The 19047-nt window shown below is 40.0% G+C and overlaps 1 protein-coding gene across 1 annotated transcript; it reads left to right on the top strand.

Moving 5' to 3' along the window:
* Positions 1 to 75: 75 nt before the first annotated feature.
* On the top strand, positions 76 to 18135 carry LOC122643413 (receptor-like protein Cf-9 homolog). The gene is made up of 2 exons (XM_043837036.1): positions 76 to 2085; positions 17373 to 18135. The coding sequence occupies exons 1-2, from the start codon at positions 1288 to 1290 to the stop codon at positions 18126 to 18128; spliced, it is 1554 nt and encodes a 517-aa protein (XP_043692971.1). The 5' UTR covers positions 76 to 1287; the 3' UTR covers positions 18129 to 18135.
* Positions 18136 to 19047: the final 912 nt, after the last annotated feature.

Genomic DNA, 19047 nt, shown 5'->3' with positions numbered 1-19047 from the left:
ATCTTAAACTTTTGAAAGGACTATATCTTCCGTATTGCAACTTCTCTGGACTAATCCCACCTTCTTTAACAAATCTTACCCACCTTACCCTGTTGGACCTTTCAGGTAACAGTTTCAGTGGTCAAATTTCTTCCATTTTCCTGGGGAGATTTCCCAATCTTGAGGAAGTACGATTGAGCGCAAATTTTCTCCAGGGACCCATCCATTCTCATTTCTTTTTTCTTCCATCACTAAGTTTGTTGGAGTTGTCCAATAACCAATTCAGTGAAGTCATAAATGATCCTATTCCCATTCACAACATTTCTTCTATTTCTAATCCACGGATGTTTTCCTTGGATGGAAACAACTTGAAAGGACAAGATCTGATGAGATCAATTTCCAAAATCACAGGAACATTTGAGATACTTGACCTTTCATTCAATGACTTTAGCTACATGGTGGAAGATACAAATCTTTCTTATGATACTTTGTCCATCAATAGTAGCAGTGGTGACAACTTTGTCAATGCTCAAATTCATATGTTGTTCATGCAATCTTGCAATATTAGTAGATTTCCAGATTTCCTTAGGAACCAGAAGGAATTGTCTCAATTAGACCTTTCTAGTAATAGAATTAAGGGTGCGGTACCCAAATGGATATGGCAAAAGAAGAATTTGACAGTACTAGACCTTTCTAACAACTCATTGACAGGTCTGGAATTGCCATTATCTACTAATAATTCCTCCTCCTTCAATATTAGATATCTTGATCTTCACTCAAACAAGATACAGGATTGTCTCTCTACAGCTCCTTGCTTTCTCCAAACATTCAACCAATCTAACAGTGAGTTTGTTTCTCCTGTCTTAGGGAATCTCACCTCCCTTCTCTCCAAAGCTACTTTCTTTTCAATTTCAGATAATAAATTAACTGGAAAAATTCCTTCCTCAATCTGCAATGCAAGTAATCTGGATATTTTGGAATTGTCCAAAAACCAATTGAGTGGAACCATCCCAACATGTCTTGGCAATAGCAATTTGGGGGTACTAAGTTTAGAGAGCAACAAATTACAAGGTCCTATTCCTTCTACATTCAGAAGTGGATGCAGTCTACATACACTTAAAATTAATAGAAACATGCTTCATGGACAAGTTCCAAGATCGTTGGCTAACTGCAAGGAATTGGTAGTGTTAGATATTGGGGGCAACGAGTTGAATGGTACCTTCCCATATTGGTTGGAAAGTCTCTCTAAATTGCAGGTACTTGTCATAAGATCTAACAACTTTGGTGGTTCCATTGGACAAATCTCCCATGTTGATTCTCCCTTCCCAAAGCTACATGTCTTTGACATCTCTTGCAATATTTTTTACGGGGAATTTACCATTGCAATATATTCTTCATTGGAATGCAATGATGACTGATGAGAACAATGCTGATTTGAATTATTTAAGTTTTCAAGGTCACAACTACTATGAGGACACAATTGCCATTGTGGACAAGGGAATATACTTCGAGATGGGTAGTATCTTAACAGCCTTCACCACTGTAGATTTATCCTACAACAAATTCAATGGCAGGATTCCAAATGCAATGGGCGACTTAAAATCACTTCTGCTCCTAAACTTGTCAGGAAATAGCCTCACGGGTCAAATTCCATCCTCATTGGGAAATCTAATCAAGCTGGAGTCATTGGATCTTTCAAGAAACAATCTCTCAGGACAAATCCCCAGCCAATTGACAAGTTTGACATTCCTCTCAATCTTGAATCTATCTGATAACAACCTCATAGGAAGTATACCACAAGGTAACCAGTTTGGCACATTTTTGAACAATTCCTATGAAGGTAATGCAGGATTATGTGGTTTCCCGTTGTCAAGGAAATGTGGAATTACAGATGGAGAATTACATCCAAGCTTGACATTGAAACAAGAAGAAGATTCAGAATGTTTACTTGATTGGAAATTTGCCATAGCTGGATATTCCTCTGGTTTAATAATTGGAGTGGTCACAGGACAACAATTGTTTTGGAGAAACAACCGATGCTTTACGTTTGGTTTGAGAATCAAAGGATCCAGGCAGAGAAAAGGGTTAAAGAGCAAACATCCCACGAGAGGGAAATGAATCAATGTTAGGCATCGGAATAAATGTGATTTGAGTATTATATTATAATAAAGTGTACCATCTTTTATAAGCTCCCATTTTTATTTATGGTTACATGCTTATATATTTATGCCTGGTTTTAGGTCCAAACTTGCTTCCCCCACCCCAACTAGTTGTGCCCTCTTTTTTATTACTAGTCTTCTACACATGGAAACCAAATGTGATGCTTAGTATTAAATTTGAAGTCAGATTAGACCTAATGAGAGCATTAGAAATAGAAAAGACAGTTTTTAATTAGCTATCGTTTATTAGCTGTATTATATAGATTAAAAAATAAATAAAAAATGTTGCCCTAAGAAGAATTTCATTGAAAGAAAAAAAGAAATTTGGTTTTCTTCTAAAATTTAAATTGCCCTTCATCGTCCAAATTTTAGAATTACATTTCAATAATTTTTTTGAAATGTACACAAAAGGTTGAAGTACAAGTCAAGCCCACTATTTTTACAGGATGTGCTTTTGCTTAATTCAATTGGGGAATGAGTGGGCTCATATCTATGCACACATTCCCTTTTAGAAAAAAGCATAGGAGGGCATACCATTATACCAAGGGCAAGCTACCCACCCGACTACCCTTGTCAATGGACAATGGGAATGGAATTAGGAGGAGTGAATGACAAATGCATTATACTCAATAATAAGACTTGCTGAGCTGAAGAAGTAAGCCTTCTGCTGAGCATAACCCAGAGCAAACAAGAAAATCCCGGTTCTAACCTAATAAGTTTTGAGCCAAACTTATTAGGTTGGAACTAGGAATATGGTAGGTAATTAGGGTTGCATATCCCTTTCCTCTAATATCCCTTCCAACCAAACGTAGTCATAAGGAAAAATGTATATAACTAATATGTAAGATATGTCAATCAATGCATAATATGTGTACTTTCATACTTTATACTGCTTGACCAATAATGAGGGCTCCTTTACAAGTCCATGCATGATGATACATATTGAAAATATGTACACAAAGAAAATATTGCCTGACATGTGTAGGTACAAGATTCCTTGAGCGTCGACGAGGTGTTACAGAACAAGCTGTAAGTATCTAAAAGAGGTCAAGGTGTTTTCACCTTGAGATTGTACCTGCTCACATTGAAGGATAAAAGGGAGTCGCCATCTAGATTAGGGTTTATGAGACATAAATGATATCCCTCCTTTGCAGGAGGAAGACTAAAGTAACTCCAACTTGAAGTCTAACCTGCCTTGATCACTGGCCGGGTAAGTGTCAAGTTACGCTTGGGGGAAGGTGTTAGCCACCCCCAGAACTCCCAACCGAAACTAATCTTCCTATACCAAATTCTTGTTGTATACTGTTGTTTATACACATTATGCACCTTATTAATCTAGTTTGGAAGATTTAACTTATCTTTGTTAAGATTTATAAACATAGTTAATCTAGTTAAAATAAATATTTTGATCCTAGTTACTAGCCCTAGGTAGGTACTTATGTACATTATGAGCTCTACTTAACTAATTTATATATTTTTACCATAATTTAACAATCATAAATATTCCAAGGCTGACTTTAAAAATTAATCAAAATATCCAACCTAGGTAACAATATCTAACTTACGGCGAAATTAAACACTAAAATACTCAAAATGGCGAAATTTCCCTTAAGAGACCAAGTTTGTTTGTTTTTTTTTTGGTAAACCCTTAAGAGGTCAAGGTACAAGATAAATACATGAATACCACATTTAAATGCAAAAACTTAAAATCATGAAAAGGACATAAAGAAAAGTATTTACAAGATATACGAGCTCTGTTAGCCAGAAATGAGTTGGCTGAATAATAGTTTTATGAGCCTTCTGGATAATAACAGAATTAAAAAAAAAAAAACTGAAAGTAAGACAAAATATTGTGCAAAAGATGGAAGAGTTTCCACGGCCAACAATGACCATTTTCCTTCTGTAGCCAAAAAACCAAATTTGTCGAGTCAGTCCAAATAGTTAGGCACTTGATGCCCTTGTCTGTAGAGGATCAGATGCCTTGTTCGATTGCTTTTTCTTTTGCTTCATCTACAAAATCTACAATTCCATAATCAAATGAAAATACAAACATATCTGAGTTAAGGTATAATATTGATGTCCATCCACTTTCCTTGGAGTCACAATGAGAACTCCAATCAGTGAAAAGTAAAAAGTATCCTTCCGATGAATTTAGCTGGTTTAGAGAGATAATACATGAAGTAGGAGAAAGGTGTGATGTTTAAAGGTTGGTTTCCTACTGCTGGATAGATATGGGAAAGACTGGGATGGACTTGGAGATAAGGTTGCTTCCCAATGTTTGATATTAGAGAGAACCCGATGGGGGTTAGGTTTATCCTGGTCATGAAAGACCCGATTCCGTTTAATGAACCAAATTAAACGAGAAAATGGACACTCAAGATTCTCCTTGGCTTCAACCCATCGGATCCGTCAAGTAATCACCATCGTTGGGCCTCTCCACGGAAAATGAAGCATGAATAGTCACCATTGTTGGGCCTCTCTCCATGGAAAATAGACCATGAATAGAGTAGTCTGTACTTGATCTGAAAAAATAAAAAAAGGAAAAAATGCAAATACATGAGTGGATGCATTAATTTCTTCAAGATTCTCCTTAGCCCATAAGACCCGTCATGTATTCACTATCAAAGGGCCTCTGCATAGAAAATGGATCATGATTAGAATGGTCAGTGATTTGAAAGGAGGAAAAAAAATATTTGCTCAAACATAGAATCTCAATTGTCACAGAAAATCCTCAATTTCGGAGAACGCAAGAGAAAGTTTTTTTTTTTTTTTTTTTGTCCAAGACCATAACTCCAGAAGTGTTAAATATTAAAGAGACAGAGAACACCACTTAGGGGTGTCAATTTTGGACCGGAACCGGTAATTGGACCGAAACCGCTCTGCTAGGGATTGGAACTGACCCACCCAATAGCTTATTAGTCTGGATCTAGTCTGGTCCCGAAACTGTAGGAACCGGAACAAATGCATATACTTGAACTTGTCTTGCACCATTTTTTATGTTTTAAAATGTTAAAAAATGATCCTTGCTATTTTAACATACAGTTAAAGTGACTTTTATTATACACTTGTTGTCCAATTGCTATTAGAACATGACCCAAGACTAACCAAGACACTTGGCCCCTCAAATTCTAGTATTCTACCCCTCATATCTATTGCACATAGAGGACACACACCAGTAGTTAATGAATTGCTTTTGAAAGATTCTAACTTGCTTGAGATTTCTCATTCCAGACGCAATGACCACCTTACCCCCACTCAGGCAAGGCACTTGGATAGGGGTAAGGCAATCATTACGTGCCTCGTCGTGTCTTGACAGCATGGTTCTGCCGGACAGCTCAGCAATAGAGGATCTGAATCCTCTCTAAGTATGACACTGATCAATTTTTTCCAATAAAGATAATAGTTTCATTTCACTTGTATATTTGAAAAATGTACATGAAAAAGACGCCTTTTAATAATGACATAATGATATGTTACATTCAAATTTTTTCCCTTACTAGCACATATATGAGTGGATACATTAATTTTTTCAAGATTCTTCTTAGCCTTAGCCCATAAGACCCGTCATGTAATTACCATCATTGGGCGACTACAAAGAAAATGGATCATGAAAAGAACAGGCAGTGATTTGAAAGGGGGAAAAAATGCTCAAACATACAATCTCAATCGTCACAGTAAAATCCTTGAGTTCGGATAAGTTGTAAGTTTTATACAAGGGAGAGGGTTTCCTTCGATACTTGTTTTCTAATGCAGGGGAATATGAGGATTCCCCCTTTCAAATTGTCCAATAAGGTGTATTTAAGACATGGGAAAGAGAACGCTACCTAGACGCGTGTGGTACGTTGTCTTTGTGCCAAGACACAAGGATCTGTAAAATGATCATTGTGCCCCCCAAAAAAATTATGTTTTTCTATGAGGGTGTGGTGGTCATTTCGCATGCCCCTGTGTCTAGGTGCATGGGCAACGCACTGCACACGCCCAAGTACTGAAGAAAATGAAACTCATTAATATTGTTGAAATCAAAGTCACCAGTGAGTGAATGTACAAATTTCTTCAAGATTCTCCCTTAGCGACCCGTCACGTAATCACCATCAATGGGGAAGGCAATTCGTACCAAAAAAATAAATCAATGGGGAAGGCAATTGATCAGCTTTGGGCTTTGAGAGAAGGTTTTTACTGTCATCAAATCAAATCAAATCAAATGTGCGAAAAATATCACCTCAATTTGTCTGTCCATCAATTTCCTCTATTCCCTCTAATAGAGGGAGGTGGACCCCTTCCGGACAGTGTGTTCGGGCATGGGGTAGGGTGATCATTTCTGTCCCCTTATTAGATGGAATTAAGGATATTGATGGACAAGCAAATTGAGCGGATAAAGATCCACATCCTGTGAATAAGCATATCCTTGAATCCACTATTTCATAATGGTATGCTTGTAATTTTCTCTCATGCCCTTCAAGACAATTAAAATTAAGAAAAAAAAATCCTGTGGATGGGGTCCCACGGGTCCGTGGGGATCCTCCTATCTTGTGTCTATAAATAGGAAGCGGTGAAGGCTCTCTCACTCATCTATCATTCTACAAAGTACATACCAAACCTTCTAGCTCCCCCCTCTGGCTCTAGCTCTGGCTCTGCTCTGAATTGTCCCTCTCTCCTTTACTTCTCTTCTTATTAATTAATTAGTTCTTTTGAAGGCATATATAGAGAAATATGTGGTGGTGGTGGTGGTGTTTCCTGATCATTTTCTTACTGTCTGATCTGTTTCAAACTTGTTTTCCTTCTTCTCATCCTCCTCCCCAATTATGTCTCCATGATGAGAGACATGCCTTGCTGCAACTAAAGCAAATTCACTATCATTTCCATCCAAAATCCAAAAACCATCCTCTCAAGTCTTGGAATAAGCCCAATAATACTGATTGTTGCTACTGGGAAGGCATCACCTGCGATGCCACCAATGGTCATGTTGTTGGCCTTGACCTCTCTCATTCATCTCTCTACGGTTCCATTCATTCCAATAGCACCCTCTTCATCCATCTTCGTCACCTTCAAACCCTCAACTTCTCTGGTAACCATTTTTTCAGGTCGGATTCCATCACAGATATCACAACTCACAGATTTGGTTTCTCTTGATCTTTCTTTTAACCGTTTTGAGGGCCAAATCCCATCTGAAATCTCACTGCTGACCAAGCTTGTTTTCCTTGACCTCTCTCGCTACAGGGCTTCCCAACTTGAAATCCCTAACTTGAGAGCATTATTATTTGTTCATCATCAAAATCTATCATCATCTAGCTTGAGAGAAATACGTCTTGATGGGGTGAATTTGTTGTTGGATAAGTGTGTGTCCATCAAACCCAGTTCGGTCCGGTTCAACCCGGTTCACCTTTGTATTGAACATTTATATATTTTAGTTTAATATTGTCACATGCGATATAAACTTTTTGAGCATTATGTGTCCGTAAGTTATACTTAAAATGGTAGTCACGACTAGGGTTTGGGTTGGGCACCCTTATCATATGGTCGTCGCATTGGGTATGCCTAGACATGTGATGTCAAGGTACGAATGCGAGTGCTCACATGTTTGATGTGTGCATTGGCGAAGAATCTACTTTGTCGATTCCCTCATGTATTCTTGCCAGGATGTAGGAAGGGATAGACATGTGTCACCGACACCACATACTGAGGGAACCCCATCCTTGCAAAGTGTGATCGTATTCTTTGGTTCATCAATGATTGAGACTCAAGCGAGTCAAAGCCGGTGTTCTGGGAATGCGTGAACACTTTGTAAGTGAAGGAGTTATCCAACACGGTCACCACTGCCCGATTGGGGAACACCAAGATAGAGACTGTCGTGCATGGTCGGATCGAATCGGATCCATCACCATTTTGGAAATGGTTTTGCAAAATTTATTTTACATAAAATGAATACATTATTTATAGTTATTTCAAATAAAGTGTTTTATCAAGTTTTGCGGCACCCGATCGGATGCACAGACGCTCTTATATGGACATGTACTATGGATTGGGGTTTGGCAGTACATGTGTACATGCCCTAGATTCCATAATGATGGTGTTGATTAGTGGGGGGGTTGTATATGATAAATTGTTATCATATAGGGAGTTATTTGGAATTTGCTAATTTAATTGGCTCTTTATTTAATTAATGGATTTGGTGCTAATTGTAATTATCCATTAATAATTAAATAAAGAACCTAATTAATATTTTCCTATTAGATTCTCGCTTCTTCACCGTGTAGCACTTTGAGTTTAAACAGAACACGATCGAGAGAGAGAGAGTCGGACTCTCACTAGGGCTCTATTAAATCTATCTAGGATTTAATTAAACCCTATTATTATAAATAGGGGACCAAAAATACGCAGAAGGGGAGCTCTCCACGTTTTTGGAGCAGACACTCTCTCTCCTACGTTTTTGGTTTTTCTCTCTCCCTCTTGTGATCTCTCTTCTTCTTCTTGCTTCTCTCACCTGTGTTTGAGAGTTAGGGTTTGTGAAACCCTAGATCTGTGCTGAGGAGTTTGAGGGCATCTGGGATTGGCGTGTAGAACCTTGGTAGCACCATTGGAGGTTCAGATCTGTTTGCTTGGACCGCTCATTGGAGGAAGAACCACTGTCTATTGGAGGAGCAACACTTGAGGCTCACCAGGTTAGCAGCTCTTTATTAATTCCTTCTGTTCATTGATTATTAATATTTATGGGATGCGAAAAAAACTCGAATCGATTATTTTCCGCTGCGCATTCGAGTATGGGATGGATCCCTCTTGCCATGTGATGGACTAGAGACGAGTTTCTCCGTCCCTATTGTGATAATTAATTTTATGGAATGCAATAGGGAAGGAGAAACCCTAATAGGGATGCACCAGGGTTCCCATGGGCGACCATGGGAAACCCTAAAATTAAAATGGGGCACCCATGGGACACCATGGGCTAACCCAGGGCATGCAAAACCCTAAAGATAAATATCTTGGTCTCCCTAGGGAACCATGGTTTGATCCCTGGACCGTTGTTTAGCCAACAGTGTGGTATCAGAGCCACTTTTCCCACCCATGAATATTAGATAATTAATGGTTAATATGATTATCATGAGTATGATGCAAGTTGGCACATGGGTGGTTAGGATATGGTTGTTGTAACAACATTCCCATGTCCACATGGGTAGTTACAAGGTTGTTAGTGTAACAACCTACCCATGTGATGATGGATTTGGTTTGTTTTGTTTATTCCAATTATTGAAACATGTATCCAATTAGGTTGTGATTACTAATTTTTATTTTAAAATTTTTTAATCATGTTCTATATGTGGAGGGGGAGCGCACGCTGCAAAGCCTCTCGTGCACGCCCTTCCCCATGAACCTACCCTTGTGCGCATCCCCTTGTGGGCTCTTTGCTGCGACAGCGGGCCTGCAGCTGCTGTCCATGGGCTTTAGCCTACGCGGCAGGCTGCGGCCGCAGCCCAAGGCTGCTGTCCGTGGGCCCTGTGCATATGGGCTGCGCGAGGAGTGCTGCGGCTGCGCAAGTGGCATGCACCCTTGTTTCCTCCCTTAACAAAAAAAAAAAAAAAAAAAAGTTGTATTTTTCAAAACAGAATTTTATTATTTTGTTTTGTTTTTGGAGGATGATGATGGGTGAAGAGATTCCCTCTTTACCCACTTGCAATTAAAATGCGATTTTAATTTTATGTGCTTGGATACATGATATCACATGCGATGTGGTGGTTCAATAATTGAAGGAATCCATGTTTTAATTTTTGGTTCACTTGCTTTAATGCCCATGCATGAAATTATATTATGATGTGATTATGGGAATGGCATTCTAATAAATGGATGGATTGTTTATGTATGTGATACATGGGGTTATGGGTGGATGTGATGCTTCTCTCTCTTTCTCTCTCTCCCCCTTTCTTTTTTATAAACAAATGTACTCCACCCCATGGGCAACCCAAATGGTGGGTTGGTTTCTCCATTCGGGGTTTCTTTATTATTATGGAAAAGAAAGTGTATAGAATTTTTCTAGGTTTCCATTGTAATTTTAGAGGAGTTAGGACTCCCAGGGCATGTAGATGGTGATCCACATGTGGTGCTCAAAGCTTATGGAGATGCAAGTCACCTACTTTGAAGACGTGATCAGGCGGAGGAGATGATCGAGGCGTGGCAGTCATGGCATGATAAATGCACCCAAAGTTATTAATTTTATTTTTATTGGAAGGGTTCTTTAATTGCTTCTGATAAAAATGCCGCCATCCCATAATCACTTTTAATTAATGTTGATTAATTATGTTGTTTAAATCTATCCATGTATGTGAGAGTTAATTAATCCCTCTTTATTCACAATACATGTATGATATGGACTAGTCTTAATCGGTAGACATGTCCATGGCCTCCTCTTGAAGATAAATATAAAAAATGTGTGACATGACCCCGCATAAGCCGACAGGACATTGTCAGGACCTCTGTCACGTATTTATCTATATTTACCTCCATCTAGATACGTTAGGGTATGGATAGTGAGAGGGCACTGTGACAGTGGGCCATCTTTCATGATTCCATGATTCTAACTAATGCAATAGGTAAGTACATGACTTGGGTGTATGTCAGCCGACAGGATCTGGACATGACACCTAGTTGGCCGAAAATATTGGAAGCCCATGAGGCGGACAGCTTAGTCCACACTACCATGGTGTGTATAATGACTCCCGACAGGGTAAGTTATGCATGCAAGGGTTGTAGGTATCCAATTCATCTTTTGGGTTATGAGGGAAACCCAAATCATGAAAGACCATTGATGTGTGTGTGCTCAATTTATTATTTTCAATGGTCATTAATTAGCATGTGGTTATTTACTTGTGCATGTGTAGATTAATATACGATGGCTGCCGTTAATTCCAACTTGTTAACACTCATTAGCGAATACAAACTTAATGGTACAAACTAAGTCGATTGGTACCGGAGCATTAAGTTGCTCCTGACTGCTGAAGGACTGTATACAGTTCTAGATGAACAAGTTCCTCCTCAACCCGACCCGAACGATTTTGAGGCAAATGAAGAGATGCAAGGGTTCCTCATGAGGGATTCCAAGGCATCACTCTATATCCTAGGATCGTTGGAAAAATCAGTTGTAGACTCAGTCAAGGATATACGCACTGCTGGGGGTAAAATGGATAAGCTTGCTGAATTGTTCAACAGGCAGTTGACACACGCACATTCTGATGTGGTGAGTCAAATCCATAACTCCAAGATGTCTCAGGGGGACTCCAGTGATGGATCATGTAATGAAAATAATCAATTTGTTTAAAAAATTGGAATCCATGGGGACTGATTTCAGCCTGCGATACAAGACTGATGTGATCTTAGCGTCACTCACTTCTGCCTATGCACCTTTTAGGATGTCCTACAAGATGTCCGAGAAGGAGATGGAGCTCACCGAGCTTGCTAATGCACTGGTAGAGGCTGAAGCGTCCTTGAAAAAGGACAAGGCTGAGGTCAATGCAACTGAGGTAAAGCCTTCTTCAAATGGGAAGAAGAAGAAAAAGGGAAATAAGGGCAAGACCCTGAAAGCCAAGGGTGGGAAGTCTGGGAATAAAGGCAAAGGCAAGTGCTTCTATTGCAAGAAGGAGGGTCACTGGAAAAGAAACTATCGTGCTTACCTGGCAACTTTGAAAGACAAGAAGCCGGATGAAACAGAGGCTGCTAAAGAAGGTACATGTGATGTTCACGTTCTTTATGAGTCTAATTTGTCTTTTGAACCGACCAATTCTTGGTTGGTGGATAGTGGATCCACTGTTCACATTTGCAATGATTTGCAGGGGTTCAAGGAGACAAGGAGCCTGGAAAGAAATGAAGTGCGTCTTCGGATGGGCACTGGAGCTGAGACCATGGCGTTGGCTGTGGAAACTTTTATTTTAAATTTTAGTTCTACTAGTTTAGTTTTAAAGGATTGCTATTATGTACCCTCTTTCAAGGGGAAGATAATTTCAGTTTCAAAACTTGTTTTGGACGGATATAGTTTTTCCTTTAATTCTAAATTGATTATTCGTTTTAATAACTCCTTTGTGGCATCCGGATATATGCAAAGTGGTTTGTATTTTCTAGATTGCCCTATTAGAACGAATGTTGCTTCAAATGTTGATTTGAAACGGAAAGCAGCTCCAGTGAACTCAACATATCTGTGGCATCTAAGATTGGGTCACATTAATGTGGACCGAATCAGTAGATTGGTGAGGGATGGGTCCTTAGAGAGTCTGAGGGTGGAACCATTCCCCACCTGTGAGTCATGCCTTCTGGGCAAAATGACCAAGAAATCCTTTAGCAATAAAGGTGCTAGAGCCACAGATCTGTTGGAGTTGATACACACTAACGTGTGTGGACCTATAAACATACAAGCAAGATATGGGTATGAGTACTTTATCACGTTCACCGATGATTACTCTAGATATGGTTACATATACTTGATGCGTAGGAAATCGGAAGCCTTTGATAAATTTAAAGAATTCCAAGCGGAGGTCGAAAGACAGCTCGATAAACGCATCAAGTCCTTACGATCAGATCGTGGAGGGGAGTATCTATCGGATGAGTTTAAAGAACATCTCATATCCCAAAGGATAGTTAGTCAGCTAACTAATCCAGGCACACCACAACAAAATGGTGTATCCGAACAACGTAATCAGACCCTATTGGATATGGTCAAGATGATGCTCACTTATAGTGAGCTGCCTCTTTCTTTCTGGGTGTACGCTTTAGAGACGGCGATATATATCTTGAATAGGGTTCCATCTAAGTCTGTAGCCAAGACACCCTTTGAGTTGTGGAAAGGGTGAAAGCCCAGTATTCAACACCTTAGGGTATGGGGTTGCATAGCACATGTGCGAAAGCAATAGACAGACAAGTTAGAATCCAGGACTTCGAGATGCTATTTCTTAGGCTACCCCAAAGGCACGATAGGCTATTATTTCTATGATCCAGTTGACCAAAAGGTCATTGTAAGTAAACATGTCACATTTTTGGAGGAAGAAATGATGACCCAGAGGTCCGAACCAGTAGTCATAGAAGAGCCATCAGATGGCTCAGAAACGTCACTTCCAGAAGTGAGACCAACTGACATACCCGCTGAAATACCAACACCTGAGGAACCTCGACGCAGTGGGAGGACTATTAGACCACCCACCAGGCTAACTCTTCTAACCGAAGAGGAAACAATGGAAGAGTTCCACATGGTATCGGTTGAATCGGATGATGATCCGATGACATACTCTGAGGCTCTAAAGGATGTTGATGCCACTAGGTGGCTGGAATTGAAGCAATGCGCTCTGAAATCGATTCGATGCATTCCAACGAGGTCTGGACTCTAGTCGATCCACCACTTGGCGTCAAGCCGATTGGATGTAAATGGATCTTCAAGAGGAAGAAGGGCGCAGATGGAAAGGTCGAGAGATTCAAAGCGAGACTGGTGGCAAAGGGTTATACCCAGAAAGAGGGTATGGACTATGAGGAAACCTTTTCACTAGTAGCGATGATGAAGTCCATCAGGATTCTATTGGCTATCGCAGCACACTTTGATTATGAGATCTGGCAGATGGATGTGCAAACTGCATTTCTAAATGGGTTCCTTCAAGAGGAAATCTACATGGAACAGCCAGAGGGGTTCTCTTCCTTGGAGGAACAAAGAAAGGTGTGCAAATTACAGAGGTCCATTTATGGGCTGAAGCAGGCTTCCAGGAGCTGGAACATCAGGTTTGATCAATCAATCAAATCATTTGGTTTTGATCAAAACATGGATGAACCATGCGTTTACAAGAAGATCAGTGGGAGGGCAGTATGTTTTCTTGTTTTATACGTAGATGACATATTGCTGATTGGTAATGATGTAGGATTCCTTTCATCAGTAAAATAGTGATTATCCACAATGTTTTCGATGAAAGACCTTGGTGAGGCTAGCTATATCCTTGGGATCAAACTTGTAAGAGATCGCCAGAAAAGGATGCTAGGCTTGTCACAGGCTACCTATATAGACAAATTCCTGGCCAGATTTAGTATGGAGAACTCCAAGAAGGGAAGTGTTTCCTTCAGACATGGAGTCAGTCTTTCCAGATCACGATGTCCTCAGTCTCAGACGGACATTGAAGAGATGAAGAGGAATCCCTATGCCTCAGTAGTAGGAAGTCTAATATACGCTATATTGCGCACGAGGCCGGACGTCTGCTATGCAGTAGGTATTGTGAGTCATTATGAGTTTAATGAGTGGAGGTGCCATTGTATAGAGGAGTACAAAATAGAAATCTATAGCTGATCCCTATTTTTATGAACACCTTGCATCATGTGATGCGGCTAATAAGGTGTTTAGGTTAGGAAGTTCCTAACATTTTTGGAGTAGTCCCTGATCTTCTCAAGGGCCCTATTCCCCTGTTATGTGACAACAGAGGGGCCTAAGGAGCCTAGGCCTCATCAGAGGAACAACCACGTGCAGCGAAAGTATCACCTCATCAGAGAGATTATCTAGCAGAGTGACGTGAGTATCTCCAAAGTGGACACAACTGAAAATGTGTCTGATGCCATGACAAAGGGCTTGTCACCAGGAGTGTTTGAGAAACACATGGAGGGCATGGTTTTAAAATGTATGGGGAATTGGCTTTGATGTACAAGTGGGAGATTGTTGGACAAGTGTGTGTCCATCAAACCCGGTTCGGTCCGGTTCAACCCGGTTCACCTTTGTATTGAACATTTATACATTTTAGTTTAATTTTGTCACATGCGATATAAACTTTTTGAGCATTATGTGTCCGTAAGTTATACTTAAAATGGTAGTCATGACTAGGGTTTGGGCTGGGCACCCTTATCATATGGTCGTCGCATTGGGTATGCCTAGACATGTGATGTCGAGTGCGAATGCGAGTGCTCACATGTTTGATGTGTGCATTGGCGAAGAATCTACTTTGTCGATTCCCTCATGTATTACTTGCCCGGATGTAGGAAGGGATAGACATGTGTCACCGACACCACTGTACTGAGGAACCCTATCACTGCAAAGTGTGATCGCATTCTTTGGTTCATCAATGATTGAGACTCAAGCGAGTCAAAGCCGGTGTTTTGGGAATGCGTGAACACTTTGTGAGTGAAGGAGTTATCCAACACGGTCACCACTGCCCGATTGGGGAACACCAAGATAGAAACGTCTGTGCATGGTCGGATCGAATGCGGATCCATGCACGTTTTGGAAATGGTTTTGCAAAATTTATTTTACATAAAATGATACATTATTTATAGTTATTTCAAATAAAGTGTTTTATCGAGTTTTGCGGGACCCGATCGAATGCACAGACGCTCTTATATGGACATGTACTATGGATTGGGGTTTGGTAGTACATGTGTACATGCCCTAGATTCCATAATGATGGTGTTGATTAGTGGGGGGGTTGTATATGATAAATTGTTATCATATAGGGAGTTATTTGAAATTTGCTAATTTAATTGGCTATTTATTTAATTAATGGATTTGGTGCTAATTGTAATTATCCATTAATAATTAAATAAAGAATCTAATTAATACTTTCCCTATTAGATTCTGCTTCTTCACCTGTGTAACACTTTGAGTTTAAACAGAATCGCCAGACGAGAGAGAGAGAGTCGGACTCTCACTAGGGCTCTATTAAATCTATCTAGGATTTAATTAAACCCTATTATTATAAATAGGGGACCAAAAATACGCAGAAGGGGAGCTCTCCACGTTTTTGGAGCGCAGACACTCTCTCTCCTATGTTTTTGGTTTTTCTCTCCCTCTTGTGATCTCTCTTCTTCTTCTTGCTTCTCTCACCTGTGTTTGAGAGTTAGGGTTTGTGAAACCCTAGATCTGTCTTGAGGAGTTTGAGGGCATCGGGATTGGCGTGTAGAACCTTGGTAGCACCATTGGAGGTTCGAGATCTTTTTGCTTGGAGCGCTCATTGGAGGAAGAACCACTGTCTATTGGAGGAGCAACACTTGAGGCTCACCAGGTTAGCGATTTTTATTAATTCCTTTTGTTCATTGATTATTAATATTTATGGGATGCGAAAGAAACTTGAATCGATTATTTTCCGCTGCGCATTTGAGTATGGGATGGATCCCTCTTGCCATGTGATGGACTAGAGACGAGTTTCTCCGTCCCTATTGTGATAATTAATTTTATGGAATGCAATAGGGAAGGAGAAACCCTAATAGGGATGCACCAGGGTTCCCATGGGCGACCATGGGAAACCCTAAAATTAAAATGGGGCACCCATGGGACACCATGGGCTAACCCAGGGCGTGCAAAACCCTAAAGATAAATATCTTGGTCTCCCTAGGGAACCATGGTTTGATCCCTGGACCGTTGTTTAGCCAACATTTGTCAGCTCCAAAAAATAGGGATTGGTGTCATCACTTATCATCCGCTCGTTGACTGGTCTGGAATTGCCATTACCTACTAATAATCACTCCTTTGTCGGCCTTGATATACTTGATCTTAGCTCAAACATGATACAAGAAGAAGAGTGTATCTCAACAGCGTCATGCTTTTCCCAAACATTCAATGAATCAAACATTCAATGAGTTTGTGTCATCTATCTTAGGGAATCTCACGTCCCTTCTTTCCAAAGCCAGTTACTTTTCAATTTCAGATAATAATTTAACTGGCAAAATCCCTTTCTCAATCTATAATGCAACTACTCTCAAATATTTGGATTTGTCCAATAACCAATTGAGTAGCACCATCCCAAAATGCCTTGGCAGCCGCAACTTGAGGGTACTAAAGTTGAAGAACAACAAATTAGCTGGAAATATCCCTTTCTCAATCTGTAATACAAGTAATTTGGATATTTTGGATTTCTCCAATAACCTAGTGAGTGGCACCATCCCAATATGCCTCAGCTATAGTAACTTATTGGGGGTACTAAATTTAGAGGGCAACATATTACATGGTCCTATTCCTCCTATATTATTCATAAGTGGATGCATTCTAAATACGCTAAAACTCAATAAAAACATGCTTCAAGGACAAGTTCCGAGATCATTCGTTAACTGCGATGAATTGAAAGTGTTAGATATTGGGGACAACCAGTGCAATGGTACCTTCCCATATTGGTTGGAGAATCTCTCTGAATTGCGTGTTCTTGTCATGAGATCCAACAACTTTGGTGGTCACATTGGACAACTCTCTCATGTGGATTCCCCCTTCCCAAACCTACGTGTCTTTGACATTTCTTTCAATGCTTTTAGGGGGAAGTTACCATTGTGATATATTTTTCATTGGAAAGCGATGATGAATGTAACAATTCAGATTTGAGTTACCTCAGTTTCCAAGCAAAGACTTCCGGCTACCACTATCAAGACACAATTGCTATTGCGTACAAGGGACTATACTTGAAAATGCCGGGAATTTTAAGCACCCTCGTCACCATTGATTTATCCAATAACAATTTCAAAGGAAAGATTCTAGATGCTTTGGGCAATTTGAAGACACTTAGAGTACTCAACTTGTCAAGATATAGTCTCACAGGTCAAATTCCATTTTCACTGGGGGATCTAAGCGAACTCGAGTCACTAGATCTTTCAAGAAACAAACTTTCAGGAGAAATCCCAAGGCAATTAACAAGTTTGACCTTCCTTTCAGTCTTGGATTTATCATGTAATAACCTCATAGGAAGTATACCACAAGGGAGCCAATTTGACACTTTTTCAAATGCTTCCTATGAGGGAAATGCAAGACTATGTGGGTTGCCTTTGTCAAGGAAGTGTGGAATATCAGATAGAGCACTACCTCCAACATCAACGTTCCAACAAAATGATGATTCAACACCTCTGCTTGATTGGAAATTTGTCGTAGCTGGATATTGCTCTGGTTTAATAGTTGGGTTGATCATTGGACAACAATTGTTTTGGAGAGGCAACCGATACTCTGTATGTGATTTGAGAATCAAAGGATCCAAGCAAAGAAAAGGAAAAAAGAGGAAACAACACAATAGAGGGAAATGAATCAATGTTGAGCATTAGAATAGATGAGATTTGAGTGCTTTATCATAATAAAGTATATCCCCTTTTTTATGTTCCCTCTTTTATTTTTAGTCACATGTTTGTATTTGTATGTCTGGTTTTAGTCCGAAAGGGTTTCCCCTCTCCCCAAACTAGTTGCATCCTCTTTTATCAATAGTTACATGCTTGTAATATTGTTATGTTTGGTTTTAGACCAAAGTTGTTTCCCCTCTCCCCAAACTAGTTATTGTATCCGGCCTTTTATTTTAATGAAAATTTCATGTACCTCCTCTGAGGTATGACTTATGTACACTTTCACCCTGAGGTTTGGAAATTTTCATGTACCTCCCCTGCTTTCCAAACTAAGTAATAAAAATACCCAGTCCGTTAACTGTAGATGGTTAAAATTGTGTTTTAATTGACCAAACTGCCCTCATCTTCCCCAAATCGTTTCCCCAAAACCTACAACTCATCTTCCCCAAACCTGCAAATCCACTTCAATGGATTCAGATTCAGGAAAAAAAAAATCAAATGGATCTTCCCAAGCCAAACTCAGAAGAATGGTTTTGAAACCCTCTGCCGTCTTCTTATTCTCTATTTCTCTCTCTTCTTCAGTGAATAACATCCCTGAACTTTATCTTTTCCGATAACCATGTCCACCCCACCCCACCTGTTACCTGTTCCAATCGCAGTTGAGGAGCGGAACCTCCTCGAGGCCCCCGCACCTAAACCTCCATTGTGAGGCCCCTACACCCATGGTCCCAACTCCGCCACCTCCAGAACCTCCTCCCCATGAATGCCAGGCAGAAGCTGAGGCATGCCGATCCTAGCGAGCCCAGAGAAGGAGTTTCAATATCCTGTGCACGTCTAGTTGCCTACCATTTAATCCTTCTCTGCTTTGCATTATATACTCCTCGGCGTA

This window comes from Telopea speciosissima, chromosome 10 (genome assembly GCF_018873765.1).
Source record: "Telopea speciosissima isolate NSW1024214 ecotype Mountain lineage chromosome 10, Tspe_v1, whole genome shotgun sequence".
In the NCBI taxonomy this organism is placed as follows: domain Eukaryota; kingdom Viridiplantae; phylum Streptophyta; class Magnoliopsida; order Proteales; family Proteaceae; genus Telopea; species Telopea speciosissima.
This window is presented reverse-complemented; position numbering and strand designations above follow the sequence as displayed.

Bases quoted from the DNA above. Each gene is read 5' to 3' on its own strand.
- LOC122643413 (XM_043837036.1), top strand. From the start codon at position 1,288: ATGTTGATTCTCCCTTCCCAAAGCTACATGTCTTTGACATCTCTTGCA. The intron at 2,086-17,372 runs AGAGGGAAATGA...CAATGCTTTTAG, and splicing joins TAAAGAGCAAACATCCCACG to GGGGAAGTTACCATTGTGAT.